Genomic DNA, 19,321 nt, shown 5'->3' with positions numbered 1-19,321 from the left:
CTCAGTACTTGGTTGTAGCACCTCTCACAGTTATTACAGCCTGTAGTCTTCTTGGATAAGTCTTTACTAGTTTTGCACAACATGATGGATTTCCCCATCTCTCCTTACAAAACTGCTCAAGCATGCCAGGTTAGTTAGGGAGTGGCACTTAAAGTTCACTTAAGTCTCATCTGACCTTGGGACATCTTTATAGTATCGTCTAAGTGACACTTTTGCAAAGTCTTGACAGGCAAGAACATGCTTTCTTTTTAGCCAGGGCTTCTTCCTTTCCACCCTTCCATAAATACCCTTTTTGTGCAAGGCCTTAGAGATTATGGAGCCATGACCTTCATCTCCAATTGCAGCCACTGACTTCTGTAGCTCATTCAGAGTGGCTCTTAGCATCACAGTAGCTGCTCCTACAAATACTATTCTTCTCCAGCAGCTAAGTTTAGAGAGGCAGGCTGTGGTTTTATATTTTTTCCACTTTTTCACAATGAACTGCACTGAGGTCTGTTCAGTGCCTTTGAGATGGTCTGGCACCCTTCCCCAGATCTGTGTTTCTCTGTTATCATTTCCTTGACTTGCCTTGAGTGCATTTTTGTTTTCATTTTGGTTTGGTCTATTGAAAATCTAATGTACTGTTGGACCTTACACAGAGAGGGTATTCAGTCAGGTAACCCTGCAATTTTCTACATCAGCAAATTGGGTGAGGTGGTAAGGTAGTTCAGTATTATACCTGAGGAAAGTTAGCGTTGTAATTACAAAGGGGTGAGTACTTCTCCAGCCTGGTTTTAGATTAAAGGTCTTAGTTAAAGTCTAAGTAGGAATAAATAACATATGTAATGTTGATTTTAATAGTAAGTTTTATTTTAGGTTTAGTAGCTGTAGCATCAAATCCTTCTTATTTTGCTGCATTAGGGTTAGTGGTTTCTGCTGGGGTAGGTTTTGGAATTTTACTTCTGATTTGACCTAATACGCAATGTTTTGTAGATTAACTCGAAAATCCTATTTAGAAATGAGACAGTAAAATGTGAAAATAGTTGTGGGGGCTGAATACTTTTTCAAAGCACTTTGTATCTTCATAACCACTCTATCAACCCATTTAGCCACTTTTATGAACTTGGGTAACCAAGATCCTTCTGCTCATCAACACTGTTAAGGTTCATGCACTTAGCAGTGTATTGTCTCTTTACATTTCACCTACCAAGGTGTAGCACTTCACATTTGGCCGGGTTAAACTCCACTGCTATCTGCAACTGATCTATATCCTCTTGTATTCTTTGCCACTTTTCTACACTATCCACAACACCACACTAATCTTCATATCATCTGCAAACTTACGAACATACCCATCTATATTTTCATAATTTATATGCATCCAAAACAGCAGAGGACCCAGTAAACATTCCTGTGGAAAACCACTCATCACAGATCTCCAGCTGCAAGTAGTCACTTCAACCACTAGCCTTGTCTTCTGACTGCAGCTGTGATATTGTCCCTAATTCGTCGTGCAACTGCCTCACCTCATTTACCTCCCTCTCTATCTTTTCTAAACCATCAAAACCCCGAGACATTAAGCATCCATTCCTGTCCCTCTCTCAACCAAGTCTTTGTAATGTCCACAACATCATAGTTCCATGTACTGATTCATGCTCTAAGTTCATCACCTTTACCCATAATGCTCCTAGTGTTAACGTACACATATTTCAAAACTACTCACCGTGTCGTGTCTATTACTTTGGTTCTACCTGTTTTTACTGGTTCTATCATCTATCTTTCTCTCCATGCCTCCACTTTATGACCAGGTTCTCTGGCTTCCATCCACCTGCCAAACTAGTTTAAACCTACCCAAGTAGCACGAGTAAGCCTTCTGGCCAGGATATTGGTTTCCTTCCAAGTCAGGTGCCGCCCATCCCTCTTGTGCATGTCACCCCTGACCCAGAAGATATTCCAATAACCCAAAAACCTGAAACCCTGCCCCCTTCACCAGTTACTCAGCCACTTATTCATCTTTACTATCATCTTATTATTGCCCTGACTAGCATGTGGCACTGGGAGTCATCCAAAGAGGAATACCTTGAAGGACCTGCTCTTTAACCTCTCTCCTAACTCCTTATGTTCACTGCGCAGGACCTCTTACTCCCTTTTTCTCTATGTCATTGTTGCCAATGTGCACCACGTCCTCACTAGGGCTACTCACTATCCCTCTTCAAAATATTCTGCAGCCAGTCTGGATTCTAGCATCAGAGAGGTAACACAGCATCCAGGCATCTCTTTTGTGGCCACAGAATCTTCTGTCCATCCCCCTAACTATCGAGTCTCCTATCGCTATCACTCTGCCTGACTTTATTCTTCCCCATGAGCCCCCGGGCCGGTTACAGTGGCACTGGCCCAGCTGCTGCTGCTGTTGTGCCCTGATGTGTCTTTGCCCTCAGCAGGATCCAAAGGAGTCTACTTATTACAGAGGGGAACTCTTCACTGACTGCTTACCACCCCCCCTTTAACTCTCCTGATGGTTACCCATCTACCATCTGAAGCCTGTACTCTGTGTGTGATCAAAGTTTCATTTGTGAGGTTTTAGCCCCCCAGATGGTCCTGCGTAAGTCCAACTTCCTTGAGCTTGTTCGTCAGGAGCTAAGGTTTGGTGCATTAGGGAGACCCTGTGGTACCATACAATCAGCTAGGGGATTGCAAGTGACTCAGCACCCTTGGCCTCTGCCTGTTGATCCAAAGTCTGACCACTCTAACCCTGGTCCACTCGCACAATGACCATTCTGGTTACACCTCACTTCTTCTTATTGGCCCTTGTTAAGTTACTAATGCCTTGCTCTGCAGACAAGTTCCAACAGGCCCCGCTCACTTGACTGGTAAACTGACTGGTAAAGTCCATAAGGAACTGTCTCCTTTGCTTTTTGAAATGATGTTGGGAAATTCTTTGTGTCTACCTGCGAGAACCAGTGTGGCCTGTGTTTAGATTTTCCTCAGATGGATGTACTTCTGAGGCAGCACTTCTCACTGACACTGAGCTGCCAGTCTAGATTTATCTTTCGAGTCTCTGGGGAGTGTCTTAAAGCCATAACGTCTGGGCTTCAGGGAATGGAAAGACTGGATTACTTCCATGTCTGACACCAAAAACTTGGACTGCTAAACTCAATGTGAACTTATTGCACAATTGTGTGAAATTATTTTCCTGCCACCCACCAAATGTACAGCCTGAGACTTAAGGCAAATGAAATCATATGTTTTGTCTAAGAATCTGTATATTTTACTTATATTATGGGTGAAATGCACCCGGAATAGGAATTATCTGATATCTTCAAAATACATTGATATGAATCTCTTCTTAATTTAGATAATGATCTTTTGAATACTGTGGCTCTGTGCATTGGATTTGAAACGGCCTGCGTGTCAATCTCAGAAGTTTTATGGCAGCAAAAAGTATCATCCAGTCTAAGCAGGCTGCAGAAGCCATTGGTGGAATCCTGACAGAGGTCGTATGTACAATATTCAGTGATCATGTCTTTCTTTTGGTCACACAGTATGGCAAAATGGGGACTTTGATTTCTGTGACACCACATGTTGTTGCAAATGAAATCGGCAAACCCACTTTTAGTACAAAGATCTTAATGGGGAAAGATGAGGTAAGAAGATTTTTAAGAGATAGAAGCTATAAGATGAGTTCTAAAAGTTTCTCCTTTTTTATGGCATCTTCAATGTAGTATAAGTGACCCTAAAAGAAATCCAGGTGAATACCAGCCTTTCATTGTAATAGCTAGAATGTATTTGACCCTCAAGTTCCTGGAGCTATTCACATATTCCTACAACTATCATGACATACAGTGTCCATTTCTGACTTAGAATAAAAAAATATTGAAATACTGGAAAATCTCAGATACCACTTAGAAGAATGATACTGAACTAGCTTCTGAAAGGTTTCTTTTGGCTGATCTTTTAACCTAGTCGTAAGATCAATCTAACCCTTCCCTCATACATAGCCTTCCATATTTCTAACATCCATTTGCCTATCTAAGAGGTTCTACACTCAGCAGGATATTCCACTCACCCATCCACTCTCTGTATAAAAAATTACCTCTGACATCCCCCCCTATAGTTTCTTCCACTCATTTTAAAATTATGCACCCTGGTATTAGCAATTTCCACCCTGGAAACAATATTTGGCTATCCACTCAATCTATGCCTCTTATCAGCTTGTACGTCTGTCAAGTCACCTCTCATCTTCCTTTGCTCCAAAGTGAAATGCCCTAGCTCTCACAATCTGTCCTCATAAGACATGCTGTCCAATCCAGGCAGCTTCCTGGTAAATCCCCACACCCTCTCTAAAGCTTCCCCATCCTTCCTGTAATGAGATGACTGGAACTGAATTCAATATTCTAAGTGTAGTCTAATCAGGGTTTTATAGAGCTGCAACTTTATTCTGCAGCTCTTGATCTCAATTCTCCTGACAAATGAAAGCCAACACATTATTCACCTTCTTAACAACTCCCAGATACACTGTACATGTAGAACTTTATTTGATGCTTTAGTAGTTCTGTTCCAGTGGAGAGCTTATTTAACCAAGCAATGTAATCACATTAATTGTCTCTTCATCAGTCTCGTGCAGGATATCTGATAAAAGAATGTCAGTCTTATTAGAATGTAGGTAAGGATTGAATGTATCAACTATTTGAACTTAGAAGTGCTTTGAGGTCTCAGATTCCTGTGTCACATGGTCAGTCTCAGATAGATCAGAATCAGGATCTTTGAAATAAGATTGCATTAATTCAATGCATAAGCTGAGCCTCTAAGAAAAATTGCTGAGAGCATTGGTGTTCTAAAATTTTGTTAGAACTAAATACTGGAAGACAACTGAGTGATATAATGAAAGTAAGTAAAACTTGACCAAGGTTGGGTTATTCACTGTTAGTGATAGGAAGGTAGGCAGAGGGGGTGGCATGGCTCTACTGGTAAAGAATGGCATCAAATCAGTAGAAAGATATGACATAGGATCAGAAGATGTTGAATCCTTGTGGGTTGAGTGAAGAAACTGCAAGGGTAAAAGGATCCTGATGGCAGTTATAAACAAGCCACCCAACAGTAACAGGGATGTGGACCACAGATTACAATGGGAAATAGAAAAGGCGTTTCAAAAGACAATGTTATGACCGTCATAGGAGGTTTCAACACGCAGGTTGATTGGGAAAATCAGGTTGATTATGGATCCCGAGAGTGAGTTTGTTGAATGTCTATGAGATGGCCTTTTAGAGCATTTTGGCATTGAGCCTACTAGGGGATCAGCTATACTGGACTGGGTGTCATGTAATGAACTGGAGTTGATTAGGGAGCCTATGGTCAAAGAACCCTCAGGAGGCAGTGATCACAATGTGATTGAGTTCAACTTGAAATTTGATAGGGAGAAAGTAAAGTCTGACGTAGCAGTATTTCAGTGGAGTAAAGAAAATTACAGTGTAATGAGAGGGGAGTTGGCCGAAGTACATTGGAAGGAGATGCCTGCAGGGATGTTAGCAGAGCAGCAATGGTGTGAGTTTCTGGGAGGAAGTTGCAGGATAGGTGTATTCCAACAACAAAGAAATACTCAAATGGCAAAATATTATAACCACAGCTGACAAGGAAAGTCAAAACAAATGTAAAAGCTAAAGAGAGTGCATACAACAAACAAAAAATTAGTGGTAAGACAGAGGATTGGGGAGCTTTTAAAGAACTATGGAGAGCAACTAAAAGAGTCATTAGGAGTAAAGTTGAAATATGAAAGCAAGCTAGCAAACAATATCAAAGTGGATAGTAAAAGCTTTTTCAAGTATGTAAAAAATAAAAAAGGGATGTGAATGGGTGTAGAATCACTAGAAAATGAGGCTGGAAAAATAATAACGGGAGCCAAGGAGATGGCAGATGAACTTAGTGGGTATTTTGCATCATTCTAAACTGTGGAAGACTAACAGTGTGTTAGATGTTGAAGAATGTGAAGGAAGAGAAGAGAGAGCAGTTATATTACAAGGGAGAAAGTGCTCAAAAAACTAAAAGATCTAAGGGTATATATGTCACCTGGGCCAGATGAACTGTACCCCTAGGTTCTGAAAGAGGTAGAGATTTTGGAGGCATTAGAAATGATCTTTCAAAAATTATTGGACTCTGGCATGGTGCTAGAGGACTGGAAATTTGCAAATGATACTCCACTCTTTAAGAAAGGGGAGGAAGGCAGCAGAAAGGAAATTGTAGACCAGTTAGCCTGACCTCAGTAACTGGGAAGATATTGGAGTCAATTGTTAAGGATGAGTTTATGGAGTACTTGGTGACACAGGACAAGATAGGACAAAGTCAGCATGGTTTCCTTAAAGGAAAATCTTGTCTGACGGACCTGCTGGAATTCTTTGAGGAGATTACATATAGATGCCATACATGAGGCTGCTTACCAAATTAAGAACCCATGGTATTACAGGAAAGTTACTGACATGGTTAGAGCATAGGCTAGTTTGTAAGAGGCAGTGAATGGGAATAAAAGGATCCTTCTCTAGTTGGCTGCCAGTGACTAGAGGTGTTCAGTAGGGGTTGGTGTTGGGACCGCTATTTTATGTTGTATGTCAATGATTTAGTTGCTGGAGTGGCTTTATTGCCAAGTTTGCAGATAATACAAAGATTGGTGGACGGGCAGGTAGTGTTGAGGAAACAGGTAGGCTACAGCAGGACTTAGATTAGCTGAATGGGCAAGAAAGTGACAAATGAAATGTAATGTTGAAAAGTGCATGGTCATGCACTTTGGTAGAATAAATAAATGTGCAGAAAATTTTCTAAATGGGGAGAAAATCCAAAAATGGACGCAAAGGGACTTTGGAGTCCTTGTACAGAACAACATAAAGATTAACTTGCAGGTAGTCGGTAGTGATGAAGGCAAATGCAATGTTAGCATTCATTTCAAGAGGTCTGGAATACAAGAGTAGGGATGTGCTGAGGCTTTATAAGGTACTTTTGCAGCCTTACCTTGAGTATTGTGAACAGTTTTGGCCCTCATCTAAGAAAAGATGTGCTCACATTGGAGAGAGTTCAGAGGAGGTTCACAAGGATGATTCCAGGATTGAAAGGGTTATCATATGAGGAATGTTTGATAGCTCTGGGTCTGTACTTGCTGGAACTTAGAAAGATTGGGTGGGGGGGGGGTGCATTTCATTGAAACCTTTCGAATGTTGAAAGGCCTAGACATGGTAGATATGGAAAGGATATTTCCCATAGTGGGGGAGTCTACGACAAGCAGGCACAGCCTCAGGATAGAGGGGTGTTTATTTAAAACAAATGCAGAGGAATTTCTTTAGCCACGTGAACTTGTGGAGGCCAGGTCGTTGAGTGTATTTAAGGCAGAGCTTGCTGGGTTCCTGATTGGACATGGCATCAAAGGTTATGGGAAGAAGGCTGGGTAGTGGGGCTGAGGAGGCGAAAAAAAGATCAGCCATGATTGAATGGCAAAATAGACTGAATGGGCCAGCTGGCCTAATTCTGCTCCTGTGTCTTACGATCTTATGGTCTAAAAGTTAACAAAATTTACATACAACACCTATAGCAATAAAAACATTTATTCTGAGGTGCTCCACATCACATCCAAACCATATTGAATGAGTATGGAGGTGGGATAAGGAGGGATTTGGTCAGAGCTAGGTTTTATGCAGTGTTTAAAATTGGCAGATGCTTTGAGAAGAAATTTTGGAGCTTCGAGTCTTGGCTATAGAAACCACCATCACTGCAAATGAAGCCATTTAACATCTGAGAATGGACAGAGGTGCATATTTTGGTAGATTATGGAATTTTTGAGATAAAGAAGGGTGATTTTAAGAAGATGGCCAGTTTTCTGTAAAAGAGAACTATTAACTATCTCAGCCAAGGGGCAGGAGGGAGGTTGAGAAGTCAAGAGTATAGTGGGACTGGAAGTGGCTGAGCAGGAGCATCTTTCTTTGGCAGGAAGTTTGGAGAAAACTGAGAGAGCAACAAAAGATGAGAGTTGGGATTGGTGAAGGAATGTGATATCTAAAATTTATCCTGGTGGATTTGCGAAGCAGAGAAAGATGGCATAGCAAAAAGATAACAAAAGCAGATGGCACCTTCTCAGTCTTAATAATGAGAAGATCCATCATCAAATTATTAATGGACACATACAGTAGAGTTTAAGAAGTCTGAAGTTACAGGTTGATTCTGGAAAAGTCAACAGTTTTAGTAAATGAAAAAAGTTTTAACATTGTTTTATTTGTGATTCAACCAAGTGATAGTGGATGCCTAAACCAGTATTACCAGTTTAAGCTTGTAGTGTTCTCGCTCAGGTGTAAGAGAACTCTGAATTAAACACTGAGGTAAACCGTAGTCAACGTAGTCCTGAAAACAGGATCGCAGTAAGATTAACCGTTTACTGTTCACTCTTCCGCATTAACGTATGGTGAAAACTGTTGCTAAAACAATACAAAATGTATACAGTATTTGTTTCCTTCTTGATATCAGATTTACATCGTAAATACTTGCAAAAGTAAAACTACAACAACTACATTACATTAAAGTGCAGCATACAGTCAGAATCTACCTACGCCATTGACTGCTTTAAATACACCTCAACACAAACTATCCGCAACTCTTTAACTAACGAAAATATAAACCTTATCAACCGTCATTACTTTTAACAGAATCAGCGTTAACATTTTTAATTAACACATCGATTATCTCATGAACTTACGGCATTGCTTCACTGATGTTTCTAGTGCGTAGAAAGAAAACTTTTCTTACGCTGATCCTGCACATGTGAGCCCCCTCCTTCCCGTTTCTCCAAACCGGTATTTTCCCACAAGACGCGGCGAAACCGGGTGTGACGTCATTGCATGCCACGATATATTACAGACAACGAATTTACTTTAAACGATCTTAACTTTAACTAGAAAACGCTAACAAATGAATTACTAAAGCGAAAATATTATAAACTAAACAAATGCCATAAAGGCAACACAAAGCTTATGTCCCTTATATGTCAGAGAGTGGATGTGAGAGGTGCATCTGCGGAGTAGTTTGGATAAGAAATGCAGTTTTAATGAGAAATAGAGATTTACAAGTACAGGCATGGGTTTGGATCTGTAACCGCACAAAAGTTAAGCTGAATGAATTGATAAGGGCTGGACAATTGAGTGTTTGAAAGTCTAGGTGTGTAGTTGCAAGAAACAGTTCAATTACTCATAAAATGTGGTCTGAACTTCATCTAAACCACAATAGTAGAGAAACACAATCAGCCTAAACTAATAACACAGGAACAATTGTATTTTTCATGTCTTTATTGAGCACGTGGTTTAGTTATTCAAATCCCTGGAGGAGGAATTCAAAGTAACAAGAGCCAGACAAGTTTACAGTGCAGGGACTCAAGTGATCCTTCACCTCCTTAAGCATTGCAACATTGTGCTCTCACCTCACCTAGGGAGAGTAGCAACAGGAATGAATTTCCTTCATTTGTAGACAATTTCTCTTACTGTGAACTGATGAACACTGAGGTCTTTAGTAATGCTTGTGTAGCCTTTTCCAGTTTCATGCATCTCTAGAATTCTTCTTTTAAGGTCTTCTGAAAATTGTTTTGATCGAGGTATGGTGCCCATAAGCAGATCTTTCTCTGTCAGCAACCTGACTTTGTGTCTTGTTTATAGGACAAGGCACCTCTACACTTCCAAACTCATCTCACTGATTGGAATACCTGACTCCATATAACTTTTGTAGAAGGCATTACCCCAGGGGTTCACATACTTTTTTGAACCTAGACTGTGAATGTATACATGATATACTCAGTATTGATGAGAAGAAATACAATTGTTTGTGTTATTAAATTTAGGCAAATTGTGTTTGTCCATGACTGTGACTCAGATGAAGATCAGACCACTTTTTATAGGTCATTAAACAGAATACCAGGTAATTGCACAGGGTCCACAAACTTGTAACTATATATGGATTGGGGTATATTTTTTCAGTAGCAAATAGAATATTATTGAAGAGCAAAGGTTATTGTGGCTAGAGAACAACTCATGGAATTTCAAAGATGTAATTTATGAAAATAGTTGGCTAAAACCCAACTATTAAAATGGTGCTGGTGAATCATGGCGACATTCTGAGGGCTTTGTGATTTATTAGAATGTCTGCAAGAAAGTGAAACTCTGAGTTGTATATGGTGACATACTTTGATATTAAATTTGCTTTGAACTTTGAAAACATCTGTACGGTACGGAAAGTACTAGGAATGAAGTGTTGTCAAGAGAATTGTACAGAAGTGTTAAAATTTTGCAAGAGGAAAACATTTTTTTGCAAAAACATCAGATAAGACAAGAACAGAAATTTCTACAATAGGTAGTATTGTTACAAGACCTTCATTTGGATACAGACCATAACGCTTTGGAGCAGAATTTGGCCATTCAGCCCATCAAGTCTTCTTGGCCATTCTATCATGGCTGATCCCAGATCCCTCTCCATACACCTGCCTTCTTGCCATATCTTTTGATGCACTGACCAATCAGGAAACTATCAACTTAAGCTTTAAATATATCCACGTACTTGGCCTCCACCACAGTCTGTGGCAGAGCATTCCACAGATTCAGTACTCTCCAGGTAAAAATAAAATCCTCTTTATTTCTGTTCTGAAAGGTGATCCTTTCATTTTGAGGCTGTGTCCTCAAGTTGAGAATACCCTCACCATACAAATCATCTTCTCCATATCCAACCTATCTAGTCCTTTCAACATTTCAAGGTTTCAATGAGATCCCTTTGCATTCCTCTAAATTCCATTGAGTACAGGCCCAAAGCTGCCAAACGCCCCTCGTATGTTAACCCCTTCATTCCTGGAATTATCCTCATGATCCTCCTCTGAACTTGTTCCAAAGGCAAATACATCCTTTCAGAGATATGGGGCCCAAAACTCTTGACAATAGCCTGACTAGTGTCTTATAAAGGCTCTGCATTATCTATCTGCTTTTATATTCTATTCACCTTGGAATAAATACCAACATTGCATTTGCCTTCTTTACCACAGACTCACCCTGTTAAGTTAACTTTCTGGGAGTTGTGCATGAGTATTCCTAAGTCCCTCTGCACCTCTGATGCTTGAGCTTTCTCCCCATTTAGATAATAGTCTGCACTATTGTTCCTTTTACCAAAATGCATTATCATACATTTCCCAACACTGTATTCCATCTGCCACTTTTTTGCCTATTCTTCCAATTTGTCTAAGTCCTGCTGCAATTGCAATGCATCCTCAGCACTTCCTTCCCTTCCACCTGTCTTTGTATCATCCACAAACTGTGCCACAAGGCCATCAATTCCATTATCCAAATCAATGACAATGTGAAAAGTAGCTGTCCTAATACTGACCCCGAGGAACACCACTAGTCACAGGTAGCCAACCAGAAAAGGCCCCTTCTGTTCCCACTCACTGCCTCCTGCCTGTCAGCCATTCCCCTATCCATGCCAGCATCTTTCCTGTGTCGCCGTAGGATTTTATCTCGTTAAGCAGCCTCATGTGTGGCACCTTATCAAATGCCTTCTGAAAATCCAAATAACTGACATCCACTGCCACTTCTTTCTGCACCATATTTGTTACTTCCTCAAAGAACTCTAGCAGATTCGTCAGGCAAGATTTCTCTTTACAGAAACCATGCTGATTTTGACTTATTTTATCATTAGTCTCCAAGTACCCCAAAACCTAATCCTTAATAATGGACTCCAACACCTTCCCAACCAATGAGGTCAGGCTAACTAGCCTATAATTTCCTTTGTCTTGCCTTCCTCCCTTCTTAAAGAATGGAGTGACATTTGTAATGTTCCATTCTTCTGGGACTATGCGAGAATCAATTGAGTTTTGAAAGATTATGATCAATGCGTCAGTTATCTCTTCAGCAACCTCTCTCAGAACTCTGGTATGTAGTCCGGGCGACTTATCCAGCTTAAGACCTTTGAATTTGCCTTGCACATTTTCTCTGTAATAGCAATGGCACTCACTCCTGCTCCCTGATACTATAGACCTCTGGCACACTGCTAGCATCTTCCACAGTGAAGACAGATGCAAAGTACTCATTAAGTTCATCTGTCATTTCTTTGTCACCCATTACTACCTCACCAGCATCATTTTCCAGTGGTCCGATATCAACTCTCACCTCCCTTTTACTCTTCATATTACTGTAAAACCTTTAGTATCCTGCTTTATATTATTGGCTAGTTTGCCCTTATATTAAATCTTTTCCCTCTTGTTGCTTTTTTTAGTTGTTTTTGTTGGTTTTTAAAACTTCTCAATCCTCCAACTTTTCACTCACTTTTGCTACCTTTTATGCCCTTTCCTTGGCTTTTATGCAGTCTTTAACTTACCTCATCAGCCACCGTTCTCTACCCCTGCCATTTTAGAACAGCTTCTTCTGTGGGTCATATCTATTCTGCGCCATGTGAAGTATTCTCAGAAGTTTCTGCCTCCACTGCTCTCCCATCATCCCTGCCAGTATTCTCCTTCAATCCACCTGGGCAAGCTCCTCTCTGCTGCCTCTGTAACTCCCTTTATTCCATTGCGATACTGATACGTGTGACTTATGCTTCTCCCTCTCAAATTGCAGTATGAATTTATCATATTATGATCACATTCTCCTCAGGATTCCTTTACATTAAGCTTCCTAATAAGATGTTCCTTATTCCTAATGTTCCTTATTACGCAACATCCAATCTAAGATAATCTTTCCCCAAGTAGGCTCAAGGATAGGCTCCTCTAAAAAGCCATCTTGTTGGCATTCAACAAATATCCTCTCTTGCAATCTGACACCAACCTGATTGTTCTAATCTCCTTGCAAATTGAATTCCCCCATTACAGTTGTGACTTATTACATGCCTTTCCAGCTCCCTTTGCAACCTCTACCCCACATCTTGGCTACTATTTGGAGGACTTCATACGATTCCCATAATGGTTTTTTTACCTTTGCAGTTTCTTAACTCAGCACACAAAACATTCAACATTCTCTGACCCTCTGTCACCTCTTTCTAAAGATGTAATTCCATCTCTTACCAACAGAGCCACACCACTGCCTGTGCCTTCCTGTCTGTCCTTTCAATACAAAGTATATCCTTTGATGTTATCACCCAACTATGTCCTCCTTTCAGCCACGTCTCAGTGAGCCCACAACATCAAACTGACCAATTTCTAATTGAGCCATGAGTTTGTCCGCCTTATTCTGAATGCGATGTGCATTTAAATACAGCACCTTCAGTCCTACATCCTTTGCTGTTTATGCATCATTGGCTTGTCCTTCCTTACATTCATGTTACACCCATCATCTACTTGTAAACCTGCTGGCTCATCCTCAGCTCTGTCATAGTGGTTCCCATCCCCCTGCTATATTACAAACCACTCCCAACAGCTCTAGTAAACCTACACAGAATACTGGTCCCTCTCGGATTCAAGTACCCTAGAAGAGGTCCAATTATCCAGAAATCTGAATACCCACCCCTGCTCCAGTTTTTCAGCCACACATTTATCTGCCACCTCTTTCTATTCCTATTGTCACTGTCCGGTGGCACAGGCAGCAATCCAGAGATTACTACCCTTAAGGTCTGCTTCTCAGCTTCCTTCCTAACTCCCTGTATTCTGTTTTCAGGACCTCTTCCCTTTATGTACCTGTGTCGTTGGAACCAATATGGACCTTGACTTCTGGCTGCTCACCCTCCCTTTTCAGGATATTGTGGACATGGTCAGAAACTTTGCAGACTCTGGCACCTGGGTGGCAAACTACCATCTGTGTTTCATTTTTGCGTCCACAGAGTCGTCTATCTGTCCCCCTAACTAATAGAGTCCATTATTACTGCTGCTATCCTCTTCAGTTCCCTATCCTTCTGAGCCACAGGGCCAGACTCAGTTCTAGAGGCACGGCCACTGTTACTTCCCCCACCCTGCCCCTCCCCCCCAACAGTACTCATAAGCAAGTCCTGTAAGTGGGGAGGACGTCCTGCCCACAAAACACCTCTGAAGGTCTTCAACAGGCAGAGAATCTCCACCTCTATGTCGTCTATCCTTCAAAGCTGTCCAGGTTTTGAAGTGTTTCTGGATGTTATGATATCAGAAGGCAACACTTATTAAAATGAAATAAATTTAAGGAACTAAAATCAACAGGATAGGAATTGTTAAAAGTATTAAACCTAAATAAAACATAATTGGTTAATAAAGAACGAATACCCTATTTGTATCTTTCCTCTGTGCAGATCTTGAATCTCCATTCAAGTACATGGGCTCTCTACTTCTCGCCCAGGTCTAACCTGGCACTGAGTCTGAGAGCAGATTCTTCAGATTAGGTGCTGGAGAGTCTCAGCAAGCTCCTGCTCTGCCATTGGATTCTGTACAGATTCCAGATCAATGGGGTTCATATCTGGGAAATAGCTGACAGCTATTTAAAACTTGAGGATTCACTTGGAGTCCTAATCTTTTTCGGTCTTCCTACATCCCAGATTTCTAAAAAATGCTTCATAATTTTTCAATTAGTTATCATGCTTTTCTTTCCCTTCCAATCACATGGCCTTCTTTTATTCTGTTCTAATATCTAAGTACAGCTTACTTGTCTTCCGGTTCTGATTCAATCCATTTAGGAGTGTTGCTCATGCTCTGACCTTGCAAAAGATAACATTATGTATAGTTTGTATCATATGATCAGTGCATTTGGCCACTTTCTCACTTCAGTCTTCCCTGGTCCCCTTGTGGAATGCTGTGTATATCTTTATTGTCAATCATTCTGCTGGAGTAATTAGAAAATCTGTTTTCTTTACAGCCTTTGACCCATGTGTATGCAAAGCACCTTGTAACATTCGTGTGTGAAGAGTCTGGCAACAAACCAGTGCTACTTGCGTTGGCTCTGAAAGACCCAAACCTAGAGAATATTAAATCCATCAAACAGTTGATTCAGAGTTGCCGACTTTGGTGAAAATATTTGCGAAATGTCATGGCTGAAACGGATAAAATATTAGTAAAAGAGCACTGACTTTATTCCACCTTGGTAAGGACATCAAAACAAAATGTGTTTCACAATTCAAATAAGATTTTTTTTAAAGCAGAGGACATATGTTCCTAATGGAAAAGAGGAGCAGTCTTGAATTCTTATTTCTGATAGTTTGGAGTTCAACAACAGGTTAACCGGAACACCACTTTTCAGAGATATCAACACTCTCCTGAAGTTATAATTAATTCTTTGCTGTACCTGGGAGTGGGAGGTCCAGATGGAACATTAATAATGGCCAGACCACTGACTTTTCATTCCATGCTCCGGTGTTCAAGATGAAAAGAAGAGAAATTGATGAAATGTAAATCTCAAATATATTGGAATAAAATGATGGGTGTAATGTCCACTGTTGACTCAGTTATTGCCAGTTGTCTGACATTTGCAATCTCTACTTTTATCAGCTGATGAACTAGTGCTTTCTGCTGCATTTTGTTTCTTATGTTCTGTATTGACTTAGTAGATGCCCATCTCAAGGCCATGTTTGGGTGCTCCTGATTTTATATTGTGATTTAAGGAAAAGATCACAAGACTTATTAACTCTTTTCACCTTACTCAGCTGTGGTGTTCTACAATTTCAAATGGTATTGACCCAGGCTCTTCAGCAGGCAATGAGACAATAGACAGTAGGTGCAGGAGTAGGCCATTTGGCCCTTCTAGCCAGCACCGCCATTCACTGTGATCATGGCTGATCATACACAATCAGTACCCCGTTCCTGCCCTCTCCCCATATCCCTTGACCCCGCTATCTATAAGAGCTCTATCTAACACTCTCTTGAATGCATCCAGAGACTTGGCCTCCACTGCCTTCTGGGGCAGAGCATTCCACATATCCACCACTCTCTGGGTGAAAAAGTTTTTCTGCATCTCTGTTCTAAATGGCCTACTCCTTATTCTTAAACTGTGGCCTCTAGTTCTGTACTCACCCATCAGCGGGAACGTGCTTCCTGCCTCCAGTGTGCCCAATCCCTTAATAATCTTATATGTTTCAATCAGATCCCCTCTCATTCTTCTAAATTCCAGTGTATTCAAGCCCAGTCACTACAATCTTTCAACATATGACAGTCCCGCTATTCCGGGAATTAACCTTGTGAACCTACGCTGCACTCCCTCAATAGCAAGAATGTCATTCCTCAAATTTGGAGACCAAAATTGCACACAATACTCCAGGTGGGGTCTCACCAGGGCCCTGTACAGCTGCAGAAGGACCTCTTTACTCCTATACTCAATTTCTCTTGTTATAAAAGCCAGCATGCCATTAGCTTTCTTCACTGCCTGCTGTACCTGCATGCTTGCTTTCATTAACTGATGTACAAGAACACCTAGATCTCGTTGTACTTCCCCTTTTCCTAACTTAACTCCATTTAGATAGTAATCTGCCTTCCTGTTCTTACCACCAAAGTGAATAACCTCACATTTATCCACATTAAGCTGCATCTGCTATATATTTGCCCACTCACCCAACCTGTCCAAGTCACCCTGCATTCTCATAACATCCTCCTGACATTTCACACTGCCACCCAGCTTTGTGTCATCAGCAAATTTGCTAATGTTACTTTTAATCCCTTCATCTAAACCATTAATGTATATTGTAAACAGCTGCGGTCCCAGCACCGAACCTTGCAGTACCCCACTGGTCACAGCCTGCCATTCCGAAAGGGACCCGTTAATCACTACTCTTTGTTTCCTGTCAGCCAGCCAATTTTCAATCCATGTCAGTACTCTGCCCCCAATACCATGTGCCCTAATTTTGCCCACTAATCTCCTATGTGGGACTTTATCAAAAGCTTTCTGGAAGTCCAGGTATATTACATCCACTGGCTCTCCCTTGTCTATTTTCATAGTTACATCCTCAAAAAACTCCAGAAGATTAGTCAAGCATGATTTTCCCTTCATAAATCCATGCTGACTCAGACTGATCCTTCTACTGCTATCCACATGTGTCGTAATTTCCTCTTTTATAATTGACTCCAGCATCCTTCCCACCACTGACGTCAGGCTAACCAGTCTATAATTCCCTGTTTTCTCTCTCCCTCCTTTCTTGAAAAGTGGGACAACATTAGCCACCCTCCAATCAGCAGGAACTGTTCCTGAATCTATAGAACATTGGAAAATGATTATCAATGCATTCACGATTTCTAGAGCCACCTCTTTAAGTATCCTGGGATGCAGACCATCAGATCCCGGGGACTTATCAGCCTTCAGACTCAACAGTCTATCCAACACCGTTTCTTGCCTAATATAAATTTCCTTCAGTTCATCCTTTACCCTAGTTACTTTGGCCACTATTACATCTGGGAGATTGTTTGTGTCTTCCCTAGTGAAGACAGATCCAAAGTACCTGTTCAACTCATCTGCCATTTCCTTGTTCCCCATAATAAATTCACCCGTTTCTGTCTTCAATGGCCCAATTTTGGTCTTAAATATTTTTTTCTATTCACATACATAAAGAAGCTTTTACTATCCTCCCTTATATTCTTGGCTAGTTTACCTTCATACCTCATTTTTTCTTGGCATATTGCCTTTTTTGTTATCTTCTGTTGCTCTTTAAAAGCTTCCCAGTCCTCCGGTTTCCTGCTCATCTTTGCTATGTTATACTTCTCTTTTACTTTCATACTGCCCTTTACTTCCCTCGTCAGCCACGGCCACCCCTTACTCCCCTTAGGATCTTTCTTCCTCTTTGGAATGAACTGATCCTGCACCTTCTGCATTATTCCCAGAAATACCTGCCATTTTTGTTCCACTGTCTTCCCTGCTAGGGTATTGTGCCATTGAACTTTGGCCAGCTCCTCCCTCATAGCTCCATAGTTCCCTTTGTTCAACTGTAATAATGACACATCCGATTTTCCCTTCTCCTTCTCAAATTGTAGGTTAAAACAATAATATTATGGTCACTACCTCCTAATGGTTCCTTTACCTCGAGGTCCCTGATCAAATCCGGTTCATTGCACAACACTAAATCTAGAATTGCCTTCTCCCTGGTAGGCTCCAATACAAGCTGTTTTAAGAATCCATCTCGGAGGCACTCCACAAACTCCCTTTCTTGGGGTCCAGTACCATTCTGATTCTCCCAGTCTACCTGCATGTTGAAATCCCCCATGACAACTGTATCATTACCTTTGCGACATGCTAATTTTAACTCTTCATTCAACTTACACCCTACATCCAGACTGCTGTTTGGGGGCCTGTAGATAACTCCCATTAGGGTCTTTCTATCCTTAGAATTTCTCAGTTCTATCCATACTGACTCTACATCCCCAGATTCTATGTCCCCCCCCCTCGCAAGGGACTGAATATCATTCCTCAAAAACAGAGCCACCCCACCCCCTCTGCCAGTCAGTCAGTCTGTCCTTTCGATAAGATGTATATCCTCGAATATTCATTTCTCAGGCCCTGTCCGCTTGAAGCCATGTCTCAGTTATTCCCACAACATCGTACTTGCCAATTTCCAACTGCGCCTCAAGCTCATCTACTTTATTCCTTATACTTCGTGCATTCATAATATAATACTCTTAATTCGGTACTCCCCTCTCCTTTCATATCAATTCCTATTTCACTTGGCCATATTGTATGATCTCTTCTTGAGCTTTCTACTCCATTGATTCTGTTGTCCTTTTTAACTTTCCTTATTTTTACTTTCCCTTTAACTCCATCCTTATATTTCCAGTTCATCCCCTCCCCCCACTATTTAGTTTAAACACATCCGTGTTGCAGTGGCAAACCTGTCTGCCAGAATGCTGGTTCCCCGCCTATTAAGGTGCAACCCGTCCCTTTTGTACAAAAGGAGTTGAACGCACAGTCTAGGGTGGCACTGTGTTTTAATGAGGCACATTTTTAAATCAATATTACGTGTACTGACTTACAGTGAAAAGATTGTCTTGCGTACTCTTCATACAGATCAATTAATTTCACAGTGCAAAGTAAAACAATAAGAGAATGCGTAATGAAGTGTAAGAGGTACAGAGAAAGTGCAGTGCAGATAGACCATAAGGTGCAAGATAGATTGTGAACTTAAGAGTGCATCTAATCATAGAGGATCATTAAATGGTATGGCAGTGGAATAGAAGCTGTCCTTTAGCCTCGTGTTATATGCTTTCAGATTTTTGTTATCTTCTGCCAGTGGGAGAGGGAAGAAGCGAGTGTTCAGGTTGGGCATTGTCTTTGCTTATGCTCACTGCTTTACTGAGATAGCAACAAGTATAGACAGAGTATATGGAGGGAGGCTGATTTCCGTGATCTACAGTTTCTTGCAGTCACAGGCAGAGCAGTTGCCATACCAAGCCACGATGAGTACTGATAGGATTTATTTTACA

At 41.0% G+C, this 19,321-nt stretch overlaps 1 protein-coding gene across 6 annotated transcripts in view; it reads left to right on the top strand.

Moving 5' to 3' along the window:
• Positions 1 to 15,355, top strand: part of psmg3 (proteasome (prosome, macropain) assembly chaperone 3) — a 62,733-nt gene extending 47,378 nt beyond the window's left edge. For all 6 annotated transcript variants that reach the window (XM_059979799.1, XM_059979796.1, XM_059979798.1 and 3 more), the window contains 2 exons: positions 3,335 to 3,623; positions 14,784 to 15,355. In XM_059979799.1, coding sequence (XP_059835782.1) covers positions 3,408 to 3,623; positions 14,784 to 14,936 — 369 coding nt within the window. In that variant the 5' untranslated portion in view covers positions 3,335 to 3,407 and the 3' untranslated portion in view covers positions 14,937 to 15,355. The remainder of the gene's footprint in view (positions 1 to 3,334; positions 3,624 to 14,783) is intronic.
• Positions 15,356 to 19,321: the final 3,966 nt, after the last annotated feature.

The sequence above is a fragment of the Hypanus sabinus genome, chromosome 9 (genome assembly GCF_030144855.1).
Source record: "Hypanus sabinus isolate sHypSab1 chromosome 9, sHypSab1.hap1, whole genome shotgun sequence".
Taxonomy (NCBI): Eukaryota; Metazoa; Chordata; class Chondrichthyes; order Myliobatiformes; family Dasyatidae; genus Hypanus; species Hypanus sabinus.
The sequence above is the reverse complement of the archived record's forward strand: the minus strand, read 5'-3'. Positions and strand labels throughout refer to the sequence as shown.